We start from the raw sequence: 20,876 nt of genomic DNA, 5'->3' as shown, positions 1-20,876 counted from the left end.
TGTGCTTTCAGCAAATGGGTAGAAGCCTATCCAACCCGTGATAACACTGCCATGACCACTGCCAAGGTACTGCTGAAAGAGTTTTTCCCTCGCTACGGTCTTTGTCGAATTCTATGGAGCAACAACGGCCCCCACTTCATAGCTGAAGTTATCCAACTAATCTTGAAAGGGTTGGGTGTAAAACAGAGGTTTCATGCAGTTTTTCACCCCCAATCTGCTGGCTTAGTTGAGCGACACAACGCCACACTGAAATTAAAACTGTCAAAGATAGTGGCCACCACAGGACTTAAATGGCCAGATGCCCTCCCACTGGCATTGCTATCGATGCGCTCCACTCCCACTAAGCACCATTTGACCCCCTACGAGGTTGTATTTGGGCGACCGATGAACCTCTGGACTGCCCCTAAACCGACCTCCATTCACGACGTCCCGGACGTCCTACTGTCTGATTACTTGTGCAAATTGACTAAAACGTTGTCTGTCATTCATCAGCAGGTGCAGCAGGCCATCCCCGATGCTTCCAGGGGTCCGGGTCACGATATCCAACCGGGAGATTATGTGCTGAACCGGAATTTCCAACGGACAAAGAGTCTGGAACCCCGGTGGACGAGCCCCTGGCAAGTACTGATTACCACCCGAACGGCTCTTCGAGTGGAGGGGAAGCGACACTGGCTGCACGCACACCACTGCAAGAAGGTCTCCTCGGCCCTGACCACGACAGAAAACGTCAGCACCCAAGAAGAACTGCTGAACAAAGACCGGCCATCATTGAACTGTTATCCTGATACCGAGGCACTCGAACTTGCAAAATTCTCTGATCCCACTGTGCCATCCAGGGAAGGGTATTTCCTGCGTCGAAAGGAGGGAGCTTCGGCTAAGTAGACCACAGACTAAGTTGAATCTCAGAACGGTAGCCTAAACACAACCAAGGGTTACCCGAAGAGAGGCTAAACGAAGTCAGCGGTTCTGCCCACTACCGAGCACCTTGAAGATGATGGAAGCGCCAGATAAGAAGATAATGGAAGCACCAGATAAGAAGACGACGGAAGCAACAGGAAATACCCGTTATCGAAACCCAAAGACTGACAGTATACACAAATCGAAGACAATTGCTCTTTTCATTGTCCTCCTCTTTTGCCTCCTCCTCATGACTTCCTTCTGGATCGTGGAAGAGAGCGCACCCGCTCATCAGATATTGCTGACCACTGCACAGCCAACCACTATGAAAGAGCATCACCTGATCTCCCTTTCGCCTCAGCTCCGAGAAAGGCGTAAGGAGTTCTGGAACAATTCCTTCGTGCAACTGCTGCACCAACACAACCTTGCCGCCAACGCCACCAACTGCTGGATCTGCGGGTTGCTCCCGCATGCCACCGGACACTCCATCCCTTTCATCCCTTCCCCTTTCTCAGTTCACGGCTCCTGCCTTGCCTGGTTGATTCTCTTGCAAGAGAGCTACAAGGACAACGCCACTTCAGGTCAAACAGTGTCACACTTCTACCATGGGTTCTGGCTGAACAAAACCGGAAGAACATCTGCTCCCTTTTGTCCTTTGACCTCTGGTCCCTCCTTCCAGATGGACATCCCTGCCAAGGAACGAGTTGAAATGCAGGTGGTCCATAATCCAGTCAGACCCACCTTCTCCTACCTACGGAAACGAACTGCTGCCACTCTGACTGTGGCTCTGTCTGTTATCAATGTCACGGGCCTCGTGTGCCTCGAAGGCCTGGGAACACAGCTGGTGGGCCACAGTTCCTGCCACATCACCAGAACATTGGACTCAATTGATCCCCCCTCCTTTGTTGCTTCTCCGAATATGTACTTTGTTTGTGGCACCAAAGCTTACACTTGGCTTCCAAAAAGTTGGGGGGGTACTTGCTACATCGCCTTCGTTCTCCCTCCAACGTACGTGGCCCCAGCAAACCATCACCGGCAGAAACGCGCAAAAGACATTGAACAAGCCGACTCCACCGGAGCACAGTTCCTGGATGCAATGAAGGGACTTGTTCCTCTGTGGGGCCCAATGGCAAACAGCCGCGCCATCCGACACCTGACCCAGGCAGTAGAAACGACCATGAACATCACGGCTGGCATCCTCACTAACAATACGGCCGAGCTTCAGGCAGTCCGCCTGGTGGCTCTTCAGAACCGCCTTGTTCTAGACGTGGTTCTAGCCGACCGTGGAGGAGCATGCCGCATCATCGGGTCTAGCTGTTGCACCTACGTGCCAGATAACTCGCCCTCAGTCTACAAAGCAATCGAACACCTCCACAGACTTTCCTCGGAGGTTCACCAGGAGCAGGAAGGATGGTCGCTTGGGAGCTGGTTCTGGGGTACTTTGAAGGACTGGGGATGGAGGTTGTTTACCTTTATATTGATACCGGTCGTGGTACTGTGTGGGTGTTGCCTAGGTATTCAATGCTTGCCTCCTTTGTGTTCACTCATTACTGACTGCATGTGCCCTAAGACTCCGAATTTCGAAGCTGAACGTATGAAAGCTTTGTATTATATCGAAATACGTAATATAATGGGGATTGACGTAAATTGACAAGCTGGCTAGATATGTTGAAAAGGGAGGACTGTTGAAATCTAGGCTGTGACATAAACATTATCGGCGCCATCTTGTCCCTTTCCAGACTCGTACGGGCACGTAAACAGCAGCCATTTTGAATGCCATGGCCTCTCTGCCCACTGCTGATAGCCAGCGCGTCTCTCTCCCCCTCACTCTCCGGCCTCGCAAGCATCCCCCGCGCTCTGACAGCCCCCGATCCCTCCTGCTTGAGACCTAAACACCCACTGCATTCATTCAGAAGGGCAAAAAACATACGGGACATGGTGGTGCACTCCTACTTGGAGCCTGAGAACCAACCCACAATAACCTCGTTATGGAATCTACCCCCACTGGTGGGGCATTTCAGATGCGGTAACTGCACAGCTTGCGAAACCACTATCCCGACTAAGTCATTCATTCATGCGGGACGCACTTATACGCTCAAATTTCACACAAATTGCAGTTCCAGTAGCGTGATATACATCATAAAATGCCCATGCAATCTACTATATGTTGGACAGACTCAACAGAAGATCAAATCGCGCATTTCTTCCCACTGTAGTAGATTGCGATGCAAGGTATCAGGCGCTCCCTTAGTTGACCACTGGCAGAAAGCAGGCCATGTGGTAACTGATTTGAGATGGTGGGCTGTCGAAAAAGTCTCTCTCGGGAGAAGAGGGGGGAATTTGCGAATAGCCCTGAATACACGCGAATCCAAATGGATGTCTCTTCTGGACTCAATTAAAAACGGGCTGAATGAACAAGACAGCAGCTTGTCACAGCTGGCAGCGTTGGGTTGACTTATCATTTGTAGTAAACTTGACACTACCCTTAACTTGTCTGTTGCCCGGGTCTCCACCTGCACGGAGGAACACCGGGGGTATGTTTGAAGCGTAGTTCTGAATATGGCCAAACATGATGTCATTTTGATTAGAATGGTGACATTGATCCTTTACCCCAGTTTGGGTCATTTGAATGTATAATCACGATTTCTGTCATGTAATAATCTGCTTTTCAAACACTGTCTTAACACTGGGCTTGTTCTATAATTGTTAAGAAATGTGATACATATGTACTTTGAATTTGTGCCCCCATCACACTCATCTACACTCTCATGCTCGAGATGTGCATGAGTTGTTGCATGTGTATATATGCATATATTGATATTCTGGCCTCAAAAGATGTTTCTTCTTTTAAATAATGTGAGATGGTGGTGCTTGTCTACACCCTCATGCTCGAGAGGTGCACGAGCTTGGTACAGTGTGAATATGTGCCATGAGTTACCCTTATATGTCGATGAGCTTAACTACTAATATAAATACATTCCCGCTATTACGTCTATTCGAGATCACTTACGTGAACGCAAAGTATTATTAGTCACCTCTTTTCTGCAAACACGGGACTCTATAGTAACTCTTCTATTGCTATCATGTCAAGCCAAGGCTGACTCCGCCCCTAACTCCGCGTTAGCAGTGTTGCGAAGGTTTCCGTGTGATGGTGGTTTGAAGCGAGAGTAAGTTCCATGCTGGGCTTTCACATTTGATTCTCTTTCATAACAGTACCACGGGTGTGTGACTAGCCTTTTTTATACTATTTTAGCTAATCCTCCCCGAGGCCATCGATCGTGCCTTCCACCAGCAGCTCGTTAAAGTAATCGGTTTGACTTGCCGGCCGCTGCAAGGTCTCATAACACGAGTAAGTTCGTCATCCTTGAAATCGTTATTACCTTATGCAAATAGTTTAACGTGAAAGGGCAATTTGTGCATTATAGTTCTAAAATTTTTCACACAGGTTTCCTGTTGTGCTAGCTTTGATGGTTATCGACACTGCAGCTAACTAAGGTCAGCATCCTGACTCCGTTATGGAGGTATGTATCGATCCATCATGAACGCGTACTCTAACGCAATTGTTCTTGTAGTCAATTCGTTCTGCTTCATCCCCCTTTTTTTAGTAATAGCCACCTTCACTGTAGAGCATGGATGAAGTATAGAGGTCTGAAGATTTATATCCAAGGCGGCATCAGATTGTTCTCGCCTTTTTATGTAAGTAATTAGGAGTTACGATCATGTTGGTCCTAAGGTCATTATTACTACCATTTTTTGACCTAACCGCCTGCGTACATGGTTTATTTGCAGCTGACGCAGTCCCTATATTCCACAACTCCAGTTTACGAATACCACGGACAAGTTTCATTGATCAACCCACGAGTTGATATTATATGTGAGTGGCCTTTTTTAAGACTGAGTCTTCCGTCTGCTTTATCACTTTTCCTCTGTATAGAAGCGAATTTAGATCATGGTGGTGTGACCATGAACTTGCGTGTGGTCTCACACTAATTCCTCCCCTTGGAGGCCTAGGTGGCTCTAAGCCCATGGCTCAGAGTTTATTTATGTTATGATATCATGCTCATTCAGTGACGCTTAGCATAATAACAAATAGTACCTTTACGCATTCTTTTTAACTTTACAGATAACTGCCCCCTCCCTTACCCTGCACCTGTCCTGAAGAAGACCCCGTTTAAGGACCTCATTTAGCCTACGCCTAGGGGTCGAAACGTCGACGGCTTTTTCCTTTGTAGACCTCCGGCACATGCCCTCGAGTAATTGTATGGTTGTCAATGTGACCGTTGAAGGGGTTCTGTATAATCATCGTAAAGGACCTTTGAATACATAGGCTTCTTTATGTTACAATTAGGTCTGAGTCATATGACATTTTTGTATATGATTGTTTTTCATTTTTCCTGTGACTATGTCTATCCTGTTTGACTTTACACGGCTTTGAGCACACCCCCCCCTTTTCTCACCCTCCTTGTTCCTTCCTTCCCTTCGGGGCTTTTCAAAATTGTGCTGATATATTGATACGGTGGTATTGTAAATAAATGACAATACTTATCTTCATTGTTTTTCATTGAAATTCATGAATTTCTGAGTGTGTACTATATGTAACACGTTTCCCTTGCGGGGACCCCCTCTTTACACATACCTAAACACACCTCCAGCGCAATCCTGCCTCCGAGCCACATCCCGTGCTGAACCCCCACACCCTTTCATCTCATTCATAAAACAGGCCCTTTGATAACCTCTTCCTCCTTGCCCGATTGTTCGGCCTGATCCCAGGCCATCACTTCACCCGGCAGATGCAGTTTATTGCCCCTACAGTAGGACCTCACCTCACATCAAAGGAGCGGGGATTAATCAATGCCCTCACACCTCTAGATCCGACAAGTCGCCCGCATTTCTGTTCCCAGCGGAATGTCCAGCTGCGCGGTAGCTATCATGCTGAGATTAGGGGTAGGAACTCCTACTGTAGATGTGTGTGGGAACGGGCCTGAGCCGGGGATTTCGAGGATGTCTTTCTGTACTTCAAAGAAATGTTACGGATGTAATGTATGCAATAAAGCCATAAAACTGTGTATAAGAGGCCAGGCCTCAGAGATGTTGTGAGAGCACCTCGAGAAGATACCCTGTTGTCTGATTTGACGTGTTCTGTTCCGTCGGAAATAAACTCCTGTTTCCTGCCTTCCAGTCTCCAGCGCCTGCCTCTTTATTTGGTAATCGTGAGTTGGGTGAGAAGGGGCTAACGCCGGGCAAACCTAGAAAGGGGGTAAAACGACCTGATCTGCCTGAACCCTTTTTCATCATATGCAGGGTCTAGGTTGGGCAGGGCTTTGTGAGAGTGTGTAATAGTTTGGAGTTAATATAGGGCATTATTAACTTCTCAATATTGTTATACCCCATCGTTTGAAGAGTGCGGCTGGAGGGATTCATCAAGGTTGTTGACCCGTTGAGTATGCCATTGACCTTTTTAGGCAGGTGGTATTGGCCAGCAACATTCTTATTTAGCAAATACATTCTGTGCTTATCAGCTTAACTAGACTAAGGGGCATATGTTTCAAAGGATACATTTGCGACTCTCAAATAGCAGTTTTTAGAGAATCTCTATTTGAGAATCGCAAAACGCTATGTATGTAGTATTTGCAAATCATTTTGCGAATCCTACATAATCCTTAATTGTGAATCGCAAATTGTGATTCGCAATTAGAGAATCGCAAATTGAGAATGCAATTTTAAGGGTGCCAGGGTGTCAAAAGGACACCCTGTTGCACCCCTGAAATGTACATGTGTTTACATGTGGCACACATTCATGCCCTAAGGGCATGTATCTGCGCCACATGGCAATTTGAAAAATGCAAAAAAATTAATGAAGTTGCAAATGACCACCGACTTGAAGTTGGTGGTAATTTACAAATTCTTAAGGAGAAATCGCACAACTTGGGTGCTTTTTACATCGCATTTAAGGAATCGCAAATTGTGATTCCTTAAATGCTTTAGCAAAATAAGGAATTGCAAATTTTGCAATTCCCTATTTTGCGAGGGCCTTTTGGGATGCTACATCCCAAAAGGCTTTTTCCCACTCGCAAACGGGCGGATTCTGAGAATCGGCCCGTTTGCGAACGGAAATGGGCTTCATACATGTGCCCCTAAGTTCAGTTACTTTAACAGCACTCTTGAAAATGTACACACCCATCTTTAAAAAGTTGGACGCTTGCTCTAAAATGTTTCCTTCAACATTTGTGAAAACTCAAAAAGTCTGAACACTACTCTGCTAGAAGCTTCATGAAAACCTATAATCAAAGATTTTGAGGATGACTCTTGCTCTACACGTTGTCCTCGCGAGTTATTCATGCAGAAATGAACATTTGCACTTTTTCTTTTTTCTCTACTGTGATAGTAAATGGGGGAAACCCTTTCCCCACACCTTCTTGAAATATGGGGGTGGTGGGGTTCCCTACTCATTCCCACTCTTGTAATACAGTCAATCTACAATCGTGAAAATCCTGCTGCACAGGTGGATGTTTCCACTTTCACAATTTCTTTTTGTGATTGTTCGAACATTACACTGCTCTTTATTCTTTGAATTGTCATCATCAAAAAACCTTTTTTCGGTAAAAAAATTATAAAAAAATAAAATATACAACGTTACACAATTCATTGTAATAGTATTAGCAAAGTGCATCTAGCACAGGGAGGGTAAAAAAAGAGAAACTCCATGGAGACTGATTTGCAAAGATTCTCCGCAGCTGTGGCGGAATCTCCGCACTACAGATTCTCATTGCGGAGATTCCGCCATGGGCGTGGAGACTTGGCTACAACTGTGGAGACCTCCGACACGACTGCAGAGGCTCTTTGCAAATCGACTTTTTAGTATCAAAGTACAGTGCACTGGCAAAAACGTAATAATATGTCCGCTAAGTCATCTGACTATACTTAGAAATCGACCAATAGAACCTATAGACTTAATGTCATACAGGATACCCCCTTTGTGTCCAAACATAAGTGTATAATTATCAATCAGTAATGCTGCATCGAAGTGTATACAGCAGAAATCAAATATAATAAAAAGATATCAGAAAGTGCATTCATAATATAAACTAACAATGAACATAACCAATAATACAGATACTTTGAGTAAAACATCAGTTCAATGATCCCAACATCTGCTAAAAGGAGTTAAAACTCTTTACCTTTCATCTTTCTAACTAAGTATAAATTAGCAAAATTCTGTCCAGGCCAAAGACTATAAAAGGTGAAGTAACGGTTACAAATAATCTAAGCGCTGGTTGAAAAGTGCAGAAAACTAAGGTAAGACACAGAAGTCAAATCCATTTGCGTCTAGATTTCGCATACATCGGACAGAAAAATAGAACATCTTCGATATTTTCAACAGCACAATTAGTGGACAGTTCACATTATCGGAGCCCTTTTCCACTCAGTTGTATGCACATTGATTTTAAGAGCTCCAAATGCAGCTTCATAAATTCAGACCTAGCTAACGGTGGTTGAATAGGATCTACGTAGGCTACGCACCTAGGAATGGCTTACAAAGGATGAAGCTATTAGCAAAAGTGCCCAATGAGGTGCATCTGTGTGGGACATGTTGGATATATTCCCAAAATGCAGCTTTAACTATCCCTTTAGAACTCTAAGTGATTGTAATGGGGTTACCCCGTAAAATATCTAGGCCCAATATCCGATAGCATGGACAAATGTGTTGAAGCTACTGTAGGTTGGTGGTACTGGCCAAAGAAAATATCTCTTTTAAGGCTTCTCTATGTACATGCAGTTCCTCAGTGGCCCGTAACCAAATCCAAAATAAGAGAGAACACAGGGCAGCACAGAACTCAATATGTTTAAGGGGAATGTCTCTGAAGAAGATTAATTAACAATCTTATAATTATATAATTTTCTTGAACAGCTAGGCGGTTTACAGACGAGTGCCCCCCCCATTTCAGCCCCATTCAGTGCTGCTGTTTAGCCTTTGGCCAGGTAGACCTCAATGGCTGGTAATATGTCCCTCGATCGGCCACCTTAACATTTTTCAACATTTAAGGTGTCCTATGGGTGAGTGTGGCCTTGCTCTTCTCCATCTAACCTGTACATAATTTTCTTCATGAAGCCTCACTATGATGTTGAGAAGGGAAGGTGTAACTCACATGGACCGAAGTATTCCCCATAGGCAATATCTTGGAAAAAGAGGAATGCTGCTTTTAGATTTATTAGGGTAATGTATAAATGGTCATTGGTTAGTTTAGTGTACTTCCATAAGATTAATGCCAACTAAAGACCTGATCGACCGTCCCCATTTTTGCTCTAAAGCTGTTTGAAAGGGTGAGTATGCTGTTTTGCAACATCAAATCCTCCAATTTATGATGGACCTGATGATCAAAAACCTTTTGCCGGTTATCCAAAAGGCTTATGGGCCTATAGTTTGAGGAATGTCCTTTATCCCCTTTTTTGTAGATTGGTACTATTTTTGCCCCTAACCAGGTAGATGGAACTTGGGCACCTGCAAAAATAAAGTTAGACAATATATTGATGTACGGTACCCAAATAGTTGGTTCCTATTGGAATAAGTCTCCCGATATTTTATCAGGCCCAGGTTCCCTCCCTGGCATTAAGCTCTCTATGACAGCCTGGCTTTGGGTCACAGAGGAAAATCCCTGCGCAAGGGGTGTGAAAGGTGACCACCCTCTGCTGGATGGACAATGCCCTGGGGGGTAGTAGCTGGCGGTAATTCTTCCACAGAATATAGTTGTGCATAATGATGCTTCCACTTGGATGGTTCGATGTGATGTACAGTTGTGGTAAAACCCTTAGTACTCTAATGGGCAATAATGTGCCAAAATAATGCTGTGTCCCTATGTTTAGAGGCCTCAAGTAAGTCTAACCACTTCTCTTCCTCTCATTAGACTTGCAAGAGCACCGGATTTTGCAGTAATTGGCTTTAACAAGTTTAACTCCTTCAGGACTGCCTTGCTAACAGCTTTAAGTAATGTAGATTTAGCGTGTGGCACTACTATGTATATCATGGACACTGCCCTATATTTCTGGAGGTCTTTGGATTAATTATTTTCCCAAAATGGTCCTTTAAGCCGGCAAATAATTGCTCGTGAAGCTTAACAAATGGGATCTGGTCAAAACGATTGTAGTGGTACATTAGGACTTATGTGTCCTTATTTTCTACAATTCTGGCCCATTTGACAAACCTACGGTTATTCCCAACCCGAAAGACAGAGTGAACAATCCTAGAGAAATCTAATAATCCTTCTAACTGGGTAAGACAACGTCAAGTTCAACAGATAATGATCGCTGTCAGACCTAGCGTTGACTTTAAAATCAATCTTTTTATGCCAGAAAGACATATGCAATAAAATAGAATCTCTCTGGCTATAATACAAGCCTATGGTGAATGTAGGTGATTTTTGTTATTCAGAAAAGGACCTTCCATTGCAGACACGCAGGCCATGGGAGAAAGTTAAAAAAGCTAATTTACCGGCTGCGACCATATGGGGAACTCATGAAGTGGAGTCGATAATGGGAATACCCCTCTGTTCATCTTCCTAGTCTGGTATTAGGTTCATACATTTAAGGGATTCGAAAGTTATGTTGAAATCAACCCCTTTAAGGCACAATAACTTAATGTAACTGTTGGCAAAATAATTACCCAAGTTTACAAGAACAGGAAACTCCTTGTGTCTTACTAGGGGACTATTGTACAGACTATTTGTAATTAAAGTTTCTTGCCCAATCCCCACTAGTGATACTCACAGAATGTCCCTGCAGACAAGTCATAGTTGTTTCTAATAACATTTTTCAAGGATCTTAGCCTACAAGCCCAGACTAGGCCCATTGCTAAAGTACTCTTCTTCTAACTATCTCCTCTCTTTCTTCTCTACTCTCTTTCTTTCTCTTTCAGCTGCCCTTAATCTTCTAGCAAGACACCAGTAAGGGGTACAGCCTAACATGTATATCATCTACCTGTAATCATGACAACACCAGCCAAGCTTGGCTAGTACCCTGTAACGGTAAAGCGAATGTACCTGTTTGTACTTTGAAATAAAAAAAAAATCCAGACTCTCTGCCAGAGATGAGAGGCTCAGCTGTAACAAAAAAAACAAACAAAAAATACAAAGCCTGGGCAGAAGGCTAGTTGAGTGAGCCAACTCTCTTGAAAAAGGCTTATGTGAAAATCATTCACATAAGTGTGCCAGTCTGAGTCATTTAATTTAGTTTGAAGGCCAGCCACGTTCCAAAAAAGCTCTCAGGGGGAAAAATTGGCACACGTCTGTAACAGTAGTAAAACTTGTATCCTGGGGAGGGTGTAGGGAACTCTTGATGGAAATGTGATTTAAAGTCCTGTTCAAGCGCCTGACTAGATTCATGGCCAAGCAAATGGGAAAGGTTATTGGCTCATCTAGCAGGTGGCCAAGGATAAAATCAACAACATGAAGGGGACATTCCTGACTCCTGGGTCTTCCAATGTTAGATAAGTCAAATTATATCGTTTAAGCCTGCCAGAGGTGCAAACTGATGATATACTCCTACAGGCTTTTAAGACAGACTTCCTCTCTCTATACCCAATCCACACCCCTCTCCTTAGCATCAAGATGCTGTTCCAATCCCTTCTGTTAAAGTTGGTAAGCTTAATTAGCCAAGCGTATACCTTATTTTTCAGTTGTGCAGGCGACTCGCTCACAGCGGTACACAGGGGCGGAACATTGTTGAGGATAACTACATACGGGCAGGCATCAGGTGGCAAGTTAATGCTGTCACAAAACTTTTTCCTTAGGACCTAGCAGTAATAGCTGTTTCTCCACATTCCCCCTTACCAGCATCCCCTATCTGTTTGCTAAGGCTACTGCCAGGTATGTTCTCTGCCCGCGCCATGGAAACTCTGTATACATTATTGCAGAGCCAGGGGCTCTGTATGAAGAACAGCCTCTACTGAGCCCCCCTCGTGAGTCGGACCTGAATGGGGGGGAACAAGTGGACAGGACAAACCAGAAGAACAAATGCAACAGGAAGGATTTGTCAAACGCCTCTCTACACCCCGTATACAAAACTATGTAATTCAATATATAATGATAAATGTGTTGTAGAATGCATCATTGATTCCTAACTTTTCTTGAGGGGAGAGGCCACTCACTGCACCAAGTGTGCTCTTAATGGGGACTGGTCTGAAAACACTTGCCAGGGCTGCTTTGGGTTTCCACTCTGGCCCTGGCAGCAGCCTTATACTGTGAAATAAAACGAACTATTTAAAAGTTAATCACGGAGATGCAGCACCAACCTTCCCATTACATTTTCCCGTTTTTTGCAAACTATTTCAATATAAAATACTAAAATCCTTAGCAATTCGAGTATTTGTTTTTGTGTGCATGTGTGTTTATTTTTTTCGAATTACTCTTTTAATGTTTTAACCCCTTCAGTGCCGACGGGAGCACTCCCTCCCCAGTGCTGCCGACGGCCAGTGGCCGACGTGGCCCCGCCCACCCTTTAGAACGTCCGCACCGCGGCTGAAAAAGACCGCCGCGGTTAAGGCGTTAAATTGAAATCACATAAATTGCTGGGGGTCCCCGGCTTCCAGTGGTGAGTCAGTGGGGGTCCTCAGGAGTCAAAAGTTTGGGAACCACTGGTCTAGACCGCATGGGCGTGCAGTGCCTTGGAAGAGTTGCGGCCATCTGCCGTCCAACATCATTCTTTGAATCACTATGTGGGATTATGAAAAGACTCAGAAATGCCTTTTGTAACTTTATTTCTGTACACTGAGTTGTACTTTTCTGTGCAAAAAAATTTGTGAATCAAGCGTGCAGTTTTTCCTTTCCTCTTTCAATGTTTTGTTTAGAAGGGATTAAATACTGGCTTCTAGTGATGTTATTTTTTCAACTGGCCCTCGCATGAGAACTCCAGCCAAACTACACACTTGAACCCAAGTGCAAGGCCCTGCTGATCCGAGTAAACAAACAACAAAGTCCTATTATACAGGGGATGGGGCATCACACGCACGTCCTCAGATCAGACCCTTAGACTAAGGAGTCATTGTTCTTTGTCATGTGACCAGGGCTCGAATCGGGGGGTACACGCGGGTGGACGGCGTCCCCCCACTCTTTTCACAGGATGGATGCCGCCCCCCCTGCCAAGAAGCTGGGCCCCACAGATATAAGCTGAACGTGTCCCGGTGTCATTTTCAGCCACCAGGACACGTTCAGCACGTGAAGTCATGAGGTCATTTGCATATTGTCAGTCCCCCATTTCTTTTTATAGGTCTTGTGCCCTGCATGTGAAACCATATGGCAGTCTTCCTGTCTTTGAGCTAGAGTCGCAATCCCTAGGCATTCAAATTAGGGGTGGGCAAAGAATTCCGCTCCGCTGGCGGAGTTCGCAGGGTTTTCCCCACAACGCGTAGAGTGCGGAGTTCTGGAAAACACTGCAGAACAGCCGCGGTCGGTAGGGGAGTACCTGCCGGGGCGGTGACGTGGGGAGGGGCAGGGTAGGGGTTAGTAATGTATGAATAACGGAGGTTTGCAGGTAAGTAAACATTTAAATAAATCAAATTAATTTCGTTGCGTGCACTGCGTTGCATTTGGGGATGCAGTGCGCGCAACGAAATTAGTTTGATTTATTTAAATGTTTACTTACCTGCAAGCCTCCATTATCCATACATTACTAACCCCCACCCTGCCCCTCCCCTTCCCCACGTCACCGCCCCGGCAGGTACTCCCATACCGACCGCGGATGCTGCAGAAGTGACACAGAGCTGAGTTTTTACTCTTGTGTAGCTCATCAACATTAAGTTAGGGAGTGATCGCGAAATTAAAGTGCGCATTAGACCTCCTCCCAGCGAGATTTCTCGACGATGGCGGTCACGGCAGGTCACGACCGCTCGCCTTGAGAAATCTGCTGCTTGCGTTGAGGAAGCTGCCACTCCGATAGAATGTCTACTCGAGCGGCAGAAAGCAGCAGCGCACTCCGGCGTGACGCGAAGTGCCATTTGCGCTGGTTTTACAGAGCGGGACAAACTCCTGATGCTTAAAATAAGTGTGTGCAGTGTGACTTAATAGACTCGCCACACGCAGAATTCTGCGGAGCTTTTGCTGCACTTCGCGTAGTAGCACGTTACGACCTCCGCCCAGGGCTTAAAAATACGGCCACAAGAAGCGAGCTGTGCTAAAAATGTGTGCTTCAAAGTAAAGGGCTCTAAGCGTCTCCGATCTGACAGGGTGTTTTTGCGGAGCATGAGACAGGAACAGAGCAGCACGCTGAGAAATGCGGCAACCCCCTGCCGCAACATTTCATGCTAAGGCCTTAACAGGTCAGACTATAAATTAGAATTAACCTCAATGTCCCTGACTGTTCTTGACACAAATGCGACGCGCTGTTTCCAACTTTGCCCCTGCAAACCAGGCACCATAGTTCCCAGTGACCAGGTGTCACGTGCTCACCGGAAGCCACTGTAGTGTTTTAGCAAACAGTGCTTTTGCACCTTGGTAGTACCCTCAAGCCCACGTTCTATTCCCAGAAAGCAAGGCGTTTTTTGGCTAAAAGCCAGGCCTGCTGAAGGGGTGAGCTGCGAGCATGGCGCCCCTTGGCAGCTATAATAAACGTTACCCAAGTCCATGGCCGTGATTTCTCTCCTCGGCGTTTCCCCTTGCGGTACCACACACAGTGTCGTGTCACTTCTGAGCCGCATTAGTCTCGGGTCATAGGTCATGACCTCTCGTGCAAGGAGCAGGCTCGCGGTGACGAGGCCACGCCCCCCCCTTCCCCTTTATTCTGCTTTACGCTCTTTCTGAAGTGTTCGCGTGCTTAGAGCGAGATTTATTCAAGTGTGTAGAGACCGAGTAAACAGTTCCAATGCTTTCCAGAACTTCCAGTACTGGCAGGAAACTGTCAAAAGTGAGTGGCCTCTTGCTAAAACGTGGAGCCTTTATTGTCATAGTTTGAACTCCTGTAGCGCTACATACCGACTTTATCCAACTCTATGCGCTGTAAACAACTGGTGTTAATATTACTTAACATATGGTATTAAAATCACCGGGTATTCGAACTCCTGATTTTCAGATCACTGTGTTCATCTTTCGCAGTCATTCAACTCACTGAGCCATCCGGCCCAGTCAACCATTCGTAATCTTCTACACAAACTGATTATCGGGTCTTTTGTAGAGTACAGGGGCAAGGTAGAAGGTGTAAAAAAATAAGGCTGGCTGGCTCTTTTCCAACTCTACCAGCATTTGAAAGGCATCCGCCTGTCAGCAGCCTCTGAATGTGACAACCGACTAGGAGCTGAATGTATCAGAAATATCCATATCTGACAATGTACTCCGAATGTGCGAGGCCCTCCCCATGAAGCAAGCGGGGGGTAATGCAGACATATTTGTGCAGTGAGGCAATGTGCACATCCGAGGCAGACGTTCCTCACGCCAGGCGGTCCACTGCACCCGCCTCTGCACAAAACCAGCGCCTACGGACCGATGATGACGTGCACGTGAAGGCACACAGTATTGGTTGGATGTGCAGCAACTGTCAGACTGCGCGGGCATTGTCGGGATGGCGCGGGGTGGAACCAACTGCACTGCATTGTCAGTGTGCAGTGAGTGCAACTGTCTGCACGTGCATTGGCAGCATGGCACTGAGTGCAACTGACTGCACGTGCATTGTCAGTATGGCAGTGAGAGCAACTGACTGCCGTGCATTTTCAGTATGACACTGAGTGCAACGGACTGCACGTGCATTGTCAGTATGGCAGTGAGAGCAACTGACTGCACGTGCATTGTCAGTATGGCAGTGAGAGCAACTGACTGCACGTGCATTGTCAGTGTGCAGTGAGTGCAACTGTCTGCACGTGCATTGGCAGCATGGCAGTGAGTACAACTGACTGCACGTGCATTGTCAGTATGGCACTGAGTGCAACTGACTGCACGTGCATTGTCAGTATGGCAGTGAGAGCAACTGACTGCCGTGCATTTTCAGTATGACACTGAGTGCAACGGACTGCACGTGCATTGTCAGTATGGCAGTGAGAGCAACTGACTGCACGTGCATTGTCAGTATGGCAGTGAGAGCAACTGACTGCACGTGCATTGTCAGTATGGCACTGAGTGCAACGGACTGCACGTGCATTGCCAGAATAGCTCCGGGATTGAACCGGCTGCACCGCGATTCTCAGGATGGCACAGGGTGCAAGAAACCAACTGCACGTGCATTATTAGTATAGCACTGGGATGGAACCGATGGCAAGTGGATTGTCAGGGTGGCACAGGGTGGAAACAACTGCACCGGGTGCAATTGCCTGCAAATATGTTGTCATGCTAGCAGCATGGTGCAATTGCCTGCTTATATGTTCTCATACTAGCAGCATGGCGCAATAGACGGCAAATATACTGACAGAATGCAATTGGCTGTAACTGCATTGGTGAACAACAGACTGCACATGCATAGCCAGGATAGTAACAAGGTGCACTTGGACGCATATGGTCAGGGGTGTGAGCTGGGTGCAGTTGGCTGCACGTGTGTTGCCAGGGCGGCACCACAGTAAGTGTCTAAATATACATTGTGCCATCCGGGAGATATTGACTGCACGTATATACAGTCAGGATGGCATCAGTTTACAGTTGCATCCACGTACATGATCAGATTGGCATCACGAAAATATTGACTGCCATATTCATTATCAGGATGGCGTCAGGGCGCTATTGACTGCATACACGGAGATATTCACAGCACATACATTGACTAAGAGTTACCCACAGGATACTGTGCTGCGCTGCGCTGCACTGCTTGTACTGCACTGCTTGCACTTCCCATTCCGCTGCTGCTTTGCTCTGCGTGCAGTTCTATGCCAAGCACTGGCTCCGTTCACACTTTCCAATGGCATAGGGGGAACAATTTGGATTTTCTCACTACTGCGGCCCCCGCACCGCAGCAGGTGGAACGCCCACTGCACCCCAATAAAGTCGGTCTCGTACTAGCCAACCCCTGGAAGCGAGGCCCATGTGCCTGGCTTGAAGTATGGCCCCTGCTGGCACCCTTACTAAATGCTTTCGAGCTCTGCGGGTCTCTGTGAGGTCATATCATGCACGAGGGCCATACCGGGACTTGTATTTATTAATGTTTATATTTATGATGCGTGGCTCTGACGCCATCCTACACGGAGTCCAGAACGGCAGCGGGGGGATATCCGCCTAAAAAGACAGGGCCCTTGCGATGCCAGGCCTCGAGGCACTTTAAAACGCACCCTCGCCTGAAGCCAGTTTGGGGAATAGACATGGTTGTGGGGGAAGGAGGGGGCGTTTTGAGGGAGGGGGTGAACGGGGGCAGCCTGAGTAAGAAACGCACTGCTGCATTCAGTACACGCTGCAGCTGAGAGGCAGTGCAGACCGGAAGTCCAAGGCAGAAAGACGAAGACTGTCTGCCCGTGAGGTGTAAAGTTTAGGGCCGGGACATCCAATGTACTGTCGCACTATTGACAGAGGAAGCAGGACGCACGCCGCGCTGCAGTGGGGTGGCACGCTGGCATCTGCATCGAAGACGTTACAAAAATCCGGGGGACTCCTCCTGGAGGATGAAAGGCGGCGTCGGCACCACCTCAACACGAACTTTCGCTCCTGCAGGTCATTCTCAGGCATCGCTGCAGCAGGAGCTCAACCTACCAAACTGCGGTACAGTGACTGCGGGCTGAGGCTGTCGGGTTACACGATCTGTGCAGCGGGCCTGTATGGGCCCTGAATGTCAAACCGGCTGCCCAATAGCCACAGGAGACCCTGCTCTGTACGCGCCCCCTGCCCCCCCCCCCCCCTCCCCGTAGCCGTACATATGAATGGGAAGGTGTCCTGCAGATCTGTGATGTGCTACAGTGCCGCATAAGAGGTCCTCGGAAGAGAAGTTGTCAGTGGTGCAGCAGGTGCAGTGGCACCGGGGATTTTCGGGGCCATCTGCACCACCCCTTTCACTACAAAGCCAGGTGTAAGGAGGAGTCACCTTCCTCGCTTGCACTAGTGTTCACCATGACACTCTAGTCACTACGACTGAAAAAAAGAAGGGACCAGTACATCGAGAGGTCACGTGCTTTCTGGACGGTGAATGAATCCCAAAGCACGTGCACAGTTTGCAGCGCCCACTCCTTACAGTTACCCGGAGACGTGTTTTCTGCTGCAGGCTCGCGGTGTATAAATGAGAGCGCCCAGGCCGAGGTTAGAGTGCAGCTGACTGCACAATTATTGGGTGGCTGCGCCCAGGAAGCAACTGACTGCGTGACGTATTGAGTGGACTTGCCATGGTGCTATTTAAAGTACGTATGTTGTGTTGACATGCTCGAGGTGCTTCTAAGTTTACGTGTAGCATTAGAGTTAAACCTAGGGACAGGATACGCACTCGCGCATACATACGCAACTTAAAAACTGAATTTGCAGCGACTGGCCACGTAGACAGGCTGTATACATCCAGCCACCCGCCTTCATTGGCGGAATTCACTCCTGGTGTGGGGCTCTGGATTTCCTCTTTAAGCATTATTCTGTTCCTTTAAAAACAAAAGCCTTTCCATTGTAGCCTACCCACGGATCTTTGCAGCAGGCACATCAACTCACGGAGCTACCTCCTGAGGCTTACAGCCTGCGCCCACTTCCTGCTGTGGCCCGGCGGGCTCGCGCTGTGGCTCGTGAGCCTGCGGCTCTTACCTTCATGATGCCGCTGGTGGCCCGGCTGTGGGTCCTCTCCCCGGAGCTGTCCCGGCTGCTCCTGCCGGACCGCGGGCTGTCCTCCGAGCACCTCCCGTTGCGGACTCCTTCCCTCCGCGCCCGGGCCGGGGACAGGAAGGCCCCGGGGGACTCCGGGGGCTCTGGGGTGCCCAGGAATCCGGCCTGGGACGGGGAGAGCAGCCCGTCCGCCACCGCGGCCTCCGAGCCCAGGCTGCGTCCATTGGCCATGCTCAGCGTCCGGCGGCCTCCGGCGCTGCGGGGCTCATGGCAGAGGCGCGGGAGGCCGGGGGTGGGGGGATGGCACCGTTGTAAGTGGAGGGCTCAGAAGACACTGACCAGGGAGTGATGGGTGCGGGGGTGATGCCCAGGGCTGTATGGGCGCAGTGCGCGCTCACTAAGTTTGGAGGGGCAGTGACCAGGACTGGTGGGCTGCAGAGGGCACTGCCCAGGAAGTAGAGGGGTGTAGAGGGCACTGCCTAGGGAGTAGAGGGATATAGTGGGCACTGCCCAGGGTGTAGTGGGCACTGTCCTGGGAGTAGAGGGGTGTAGAGGGCACTGCCCTGGGCGCAGTGGGCACTGTCTTGGGAGTAGGGGGTGTAGTGGGCACTGCCCAGGGTTAAGTGGGCACTGTCCTGGGAGTAAAGGGGTGTAGAGGGCACTGCCCTGGGCGCAGTGGGCACTGTCCTGGGAGTAGAGGGGTGTAGTGGGCACTGCCCATGGAGTAGTGGGCACTGTCCTGGGAGTATAGGGGTGTAGTGGGTACTGTCCTGTAGGGTAAATGCCACTGAAACGGTGGTAGTGACCAATGGCAGAGGTTGCTCTATGCACAGACTAGGGTGCAGGGGGGGTGCTGCTAAGGGGGTACTGCAGGAGGACACAGTGATTCGGGGTGCAGATGGCACTGCCCGGTCAGGGGGCAGCAGCCAGGTGATGCAGATTCACTAACCAGGTGGGCAAGGGCCAGGGGGCACCAGCCCGGAGGGGGCAGGGTCAGAGGTGGCCCAGGGCGGCAGGGCGCTCAGTCACTGAGTGCGGTGCTGCAGTACACTGAGGCGGGGAGTTGGGGAACTCACCAGCCAGTGGAAGAGGAGAGGGGCTTTGGCCCTACCCAGGGCCGGCTATTCAAGGACCCTCGGACAGCAGCCCCCCCGGGCTCCAGGGGTACCAGGCCGCACGTGCCTCCCGGGGCTCCAGCCCGCAGCAGCGACCTGCCAGGGGCGGCTTCTCCGGCTCCAGAGCGGGCGCTGCCGGGTCCGGGTCCCTCCTCTGCCGACTCAGCCGCTCTCTGCCCTGCTCTGTCTGTACAGGGCTCCCTCCGCCTCTCTGCTCGCCCCCCCCTCCTCCTCCTCACCACACGTGCTGCTGCTGCTGCTCTGGGTGAGTCTCACAGCTGCTGCACCCGAGACAGACGGGGCCTGCGCCAGGGACTGCTGCTGCGGAAGAGACCGCGGGTGCTGCGCCACGGACTGCTGCTGCACAAGAGACTGCTGACTGCACCGAGCACTGCTACTTTGGAAGAGACTGCAGGTGCTGCACCCGAGACTGCTGCTGCACCGGAGACAGCCGCGACTGCTGCTGCGGAAGAGACCGCGGCTGCTGCACCCGAGACTGCTGACTGCACCCGAGACAGACGGGTCCTGCGCCAGGGACTGCTGCTGCGGAAGAGACCGCAGGTGCTGCACCCGAGACTGCTGCTGCACCCGAGAAAGCCGCGGCCTGCGCCAGGGACTGCTGCTGCGGAAGAGACCGCTGACTGCACCGAGCACTGCCACTGTGGAAGAGACCGCAGCCGCAGGTGCTGCACTCGAGACTGCTGCTGCACTGGAGACAGCGACGGCCTGCGCCTAGGACTGCTGCTGAGGAGGAGACCGCAGCTGCTGCACCCGAGACTGCTGCTGCACCGAGCACTGCTACTGTGGAAGTGACCTCAGTTGCCAGCCCCAGAGACAGTCGCTACCTGGGCCAGACTGAGACTGCAATTGCGGAAGAAACCTCCGCAGATGCACCAGAGACTGCAGGCTGCACTGCTACTGTGAAAGAGACCGCAGTTGCCGCACCCGAGACTGCTGCTGCCTGCACCAGACTGCTATTGCGGAAGAGACCGCATTTGCACCAGTGACGGCTGCTGCAGAAGAAACCACAGCTGTCCTACCGAGACTGCTGTTGCACCAGAGACAGTCTCTGCCTGCACGAGCCATGATACCGCGAAGAGATCTCAGCTGCCAGCACCAGAGACAGGCCCTGCATGCACAAGACTGCTACTACGGAAGAGACTGCAGCAGCAGCACCCGA

The 20,876-nt window shown here is 49.0% G+C and overlaps 1 protein-coding gene across 1 annotated transcript in view; it reads right to left on the bottom strand.

Moving 5' to 3' along the window:
• LOC144755960 (inactive phospholipase C-like protein 2) overlaps window positions 1–19,878 on the bottom strand; it is a 566,269-nt gene extending 546,391 nt beyond the window's left edge. The window contains exon 1 of the mRNA XM_078645403.1: window positions 18,564–19,878. Within this exon, the coding sequence (XP_078501529.1) occupies window positions 18,564–18,812 (249 nt within the window). The 5' untranslated portion in view covers window positions 18,813–19,878. The remainder of the gene's footprint in view (window positions 1–18,563) is intronic.
• Window positions 19,879–20,876: the final 998 nt, after the last annotated feature.

The sequence above is a fragment of the Lissotriton helveticus genome, chromosome 5_1, assembly GCF_964261635.1.
Source record: "Lissotriton helveticus chromosome 5_1, aLisHel1.1, whole genome shotgun sequence".
NCBI lineage: Eukaryota > Metazoa > Chordata > Amphibia > Caudata > Salamandridae > Lissotriton > Lissotriton helveticus.
The sequence above is the reverse complement of the archived record's forward strand: the minus strand, read 5'-3'. Positions and strand labels throughout refer to the sequence as shown.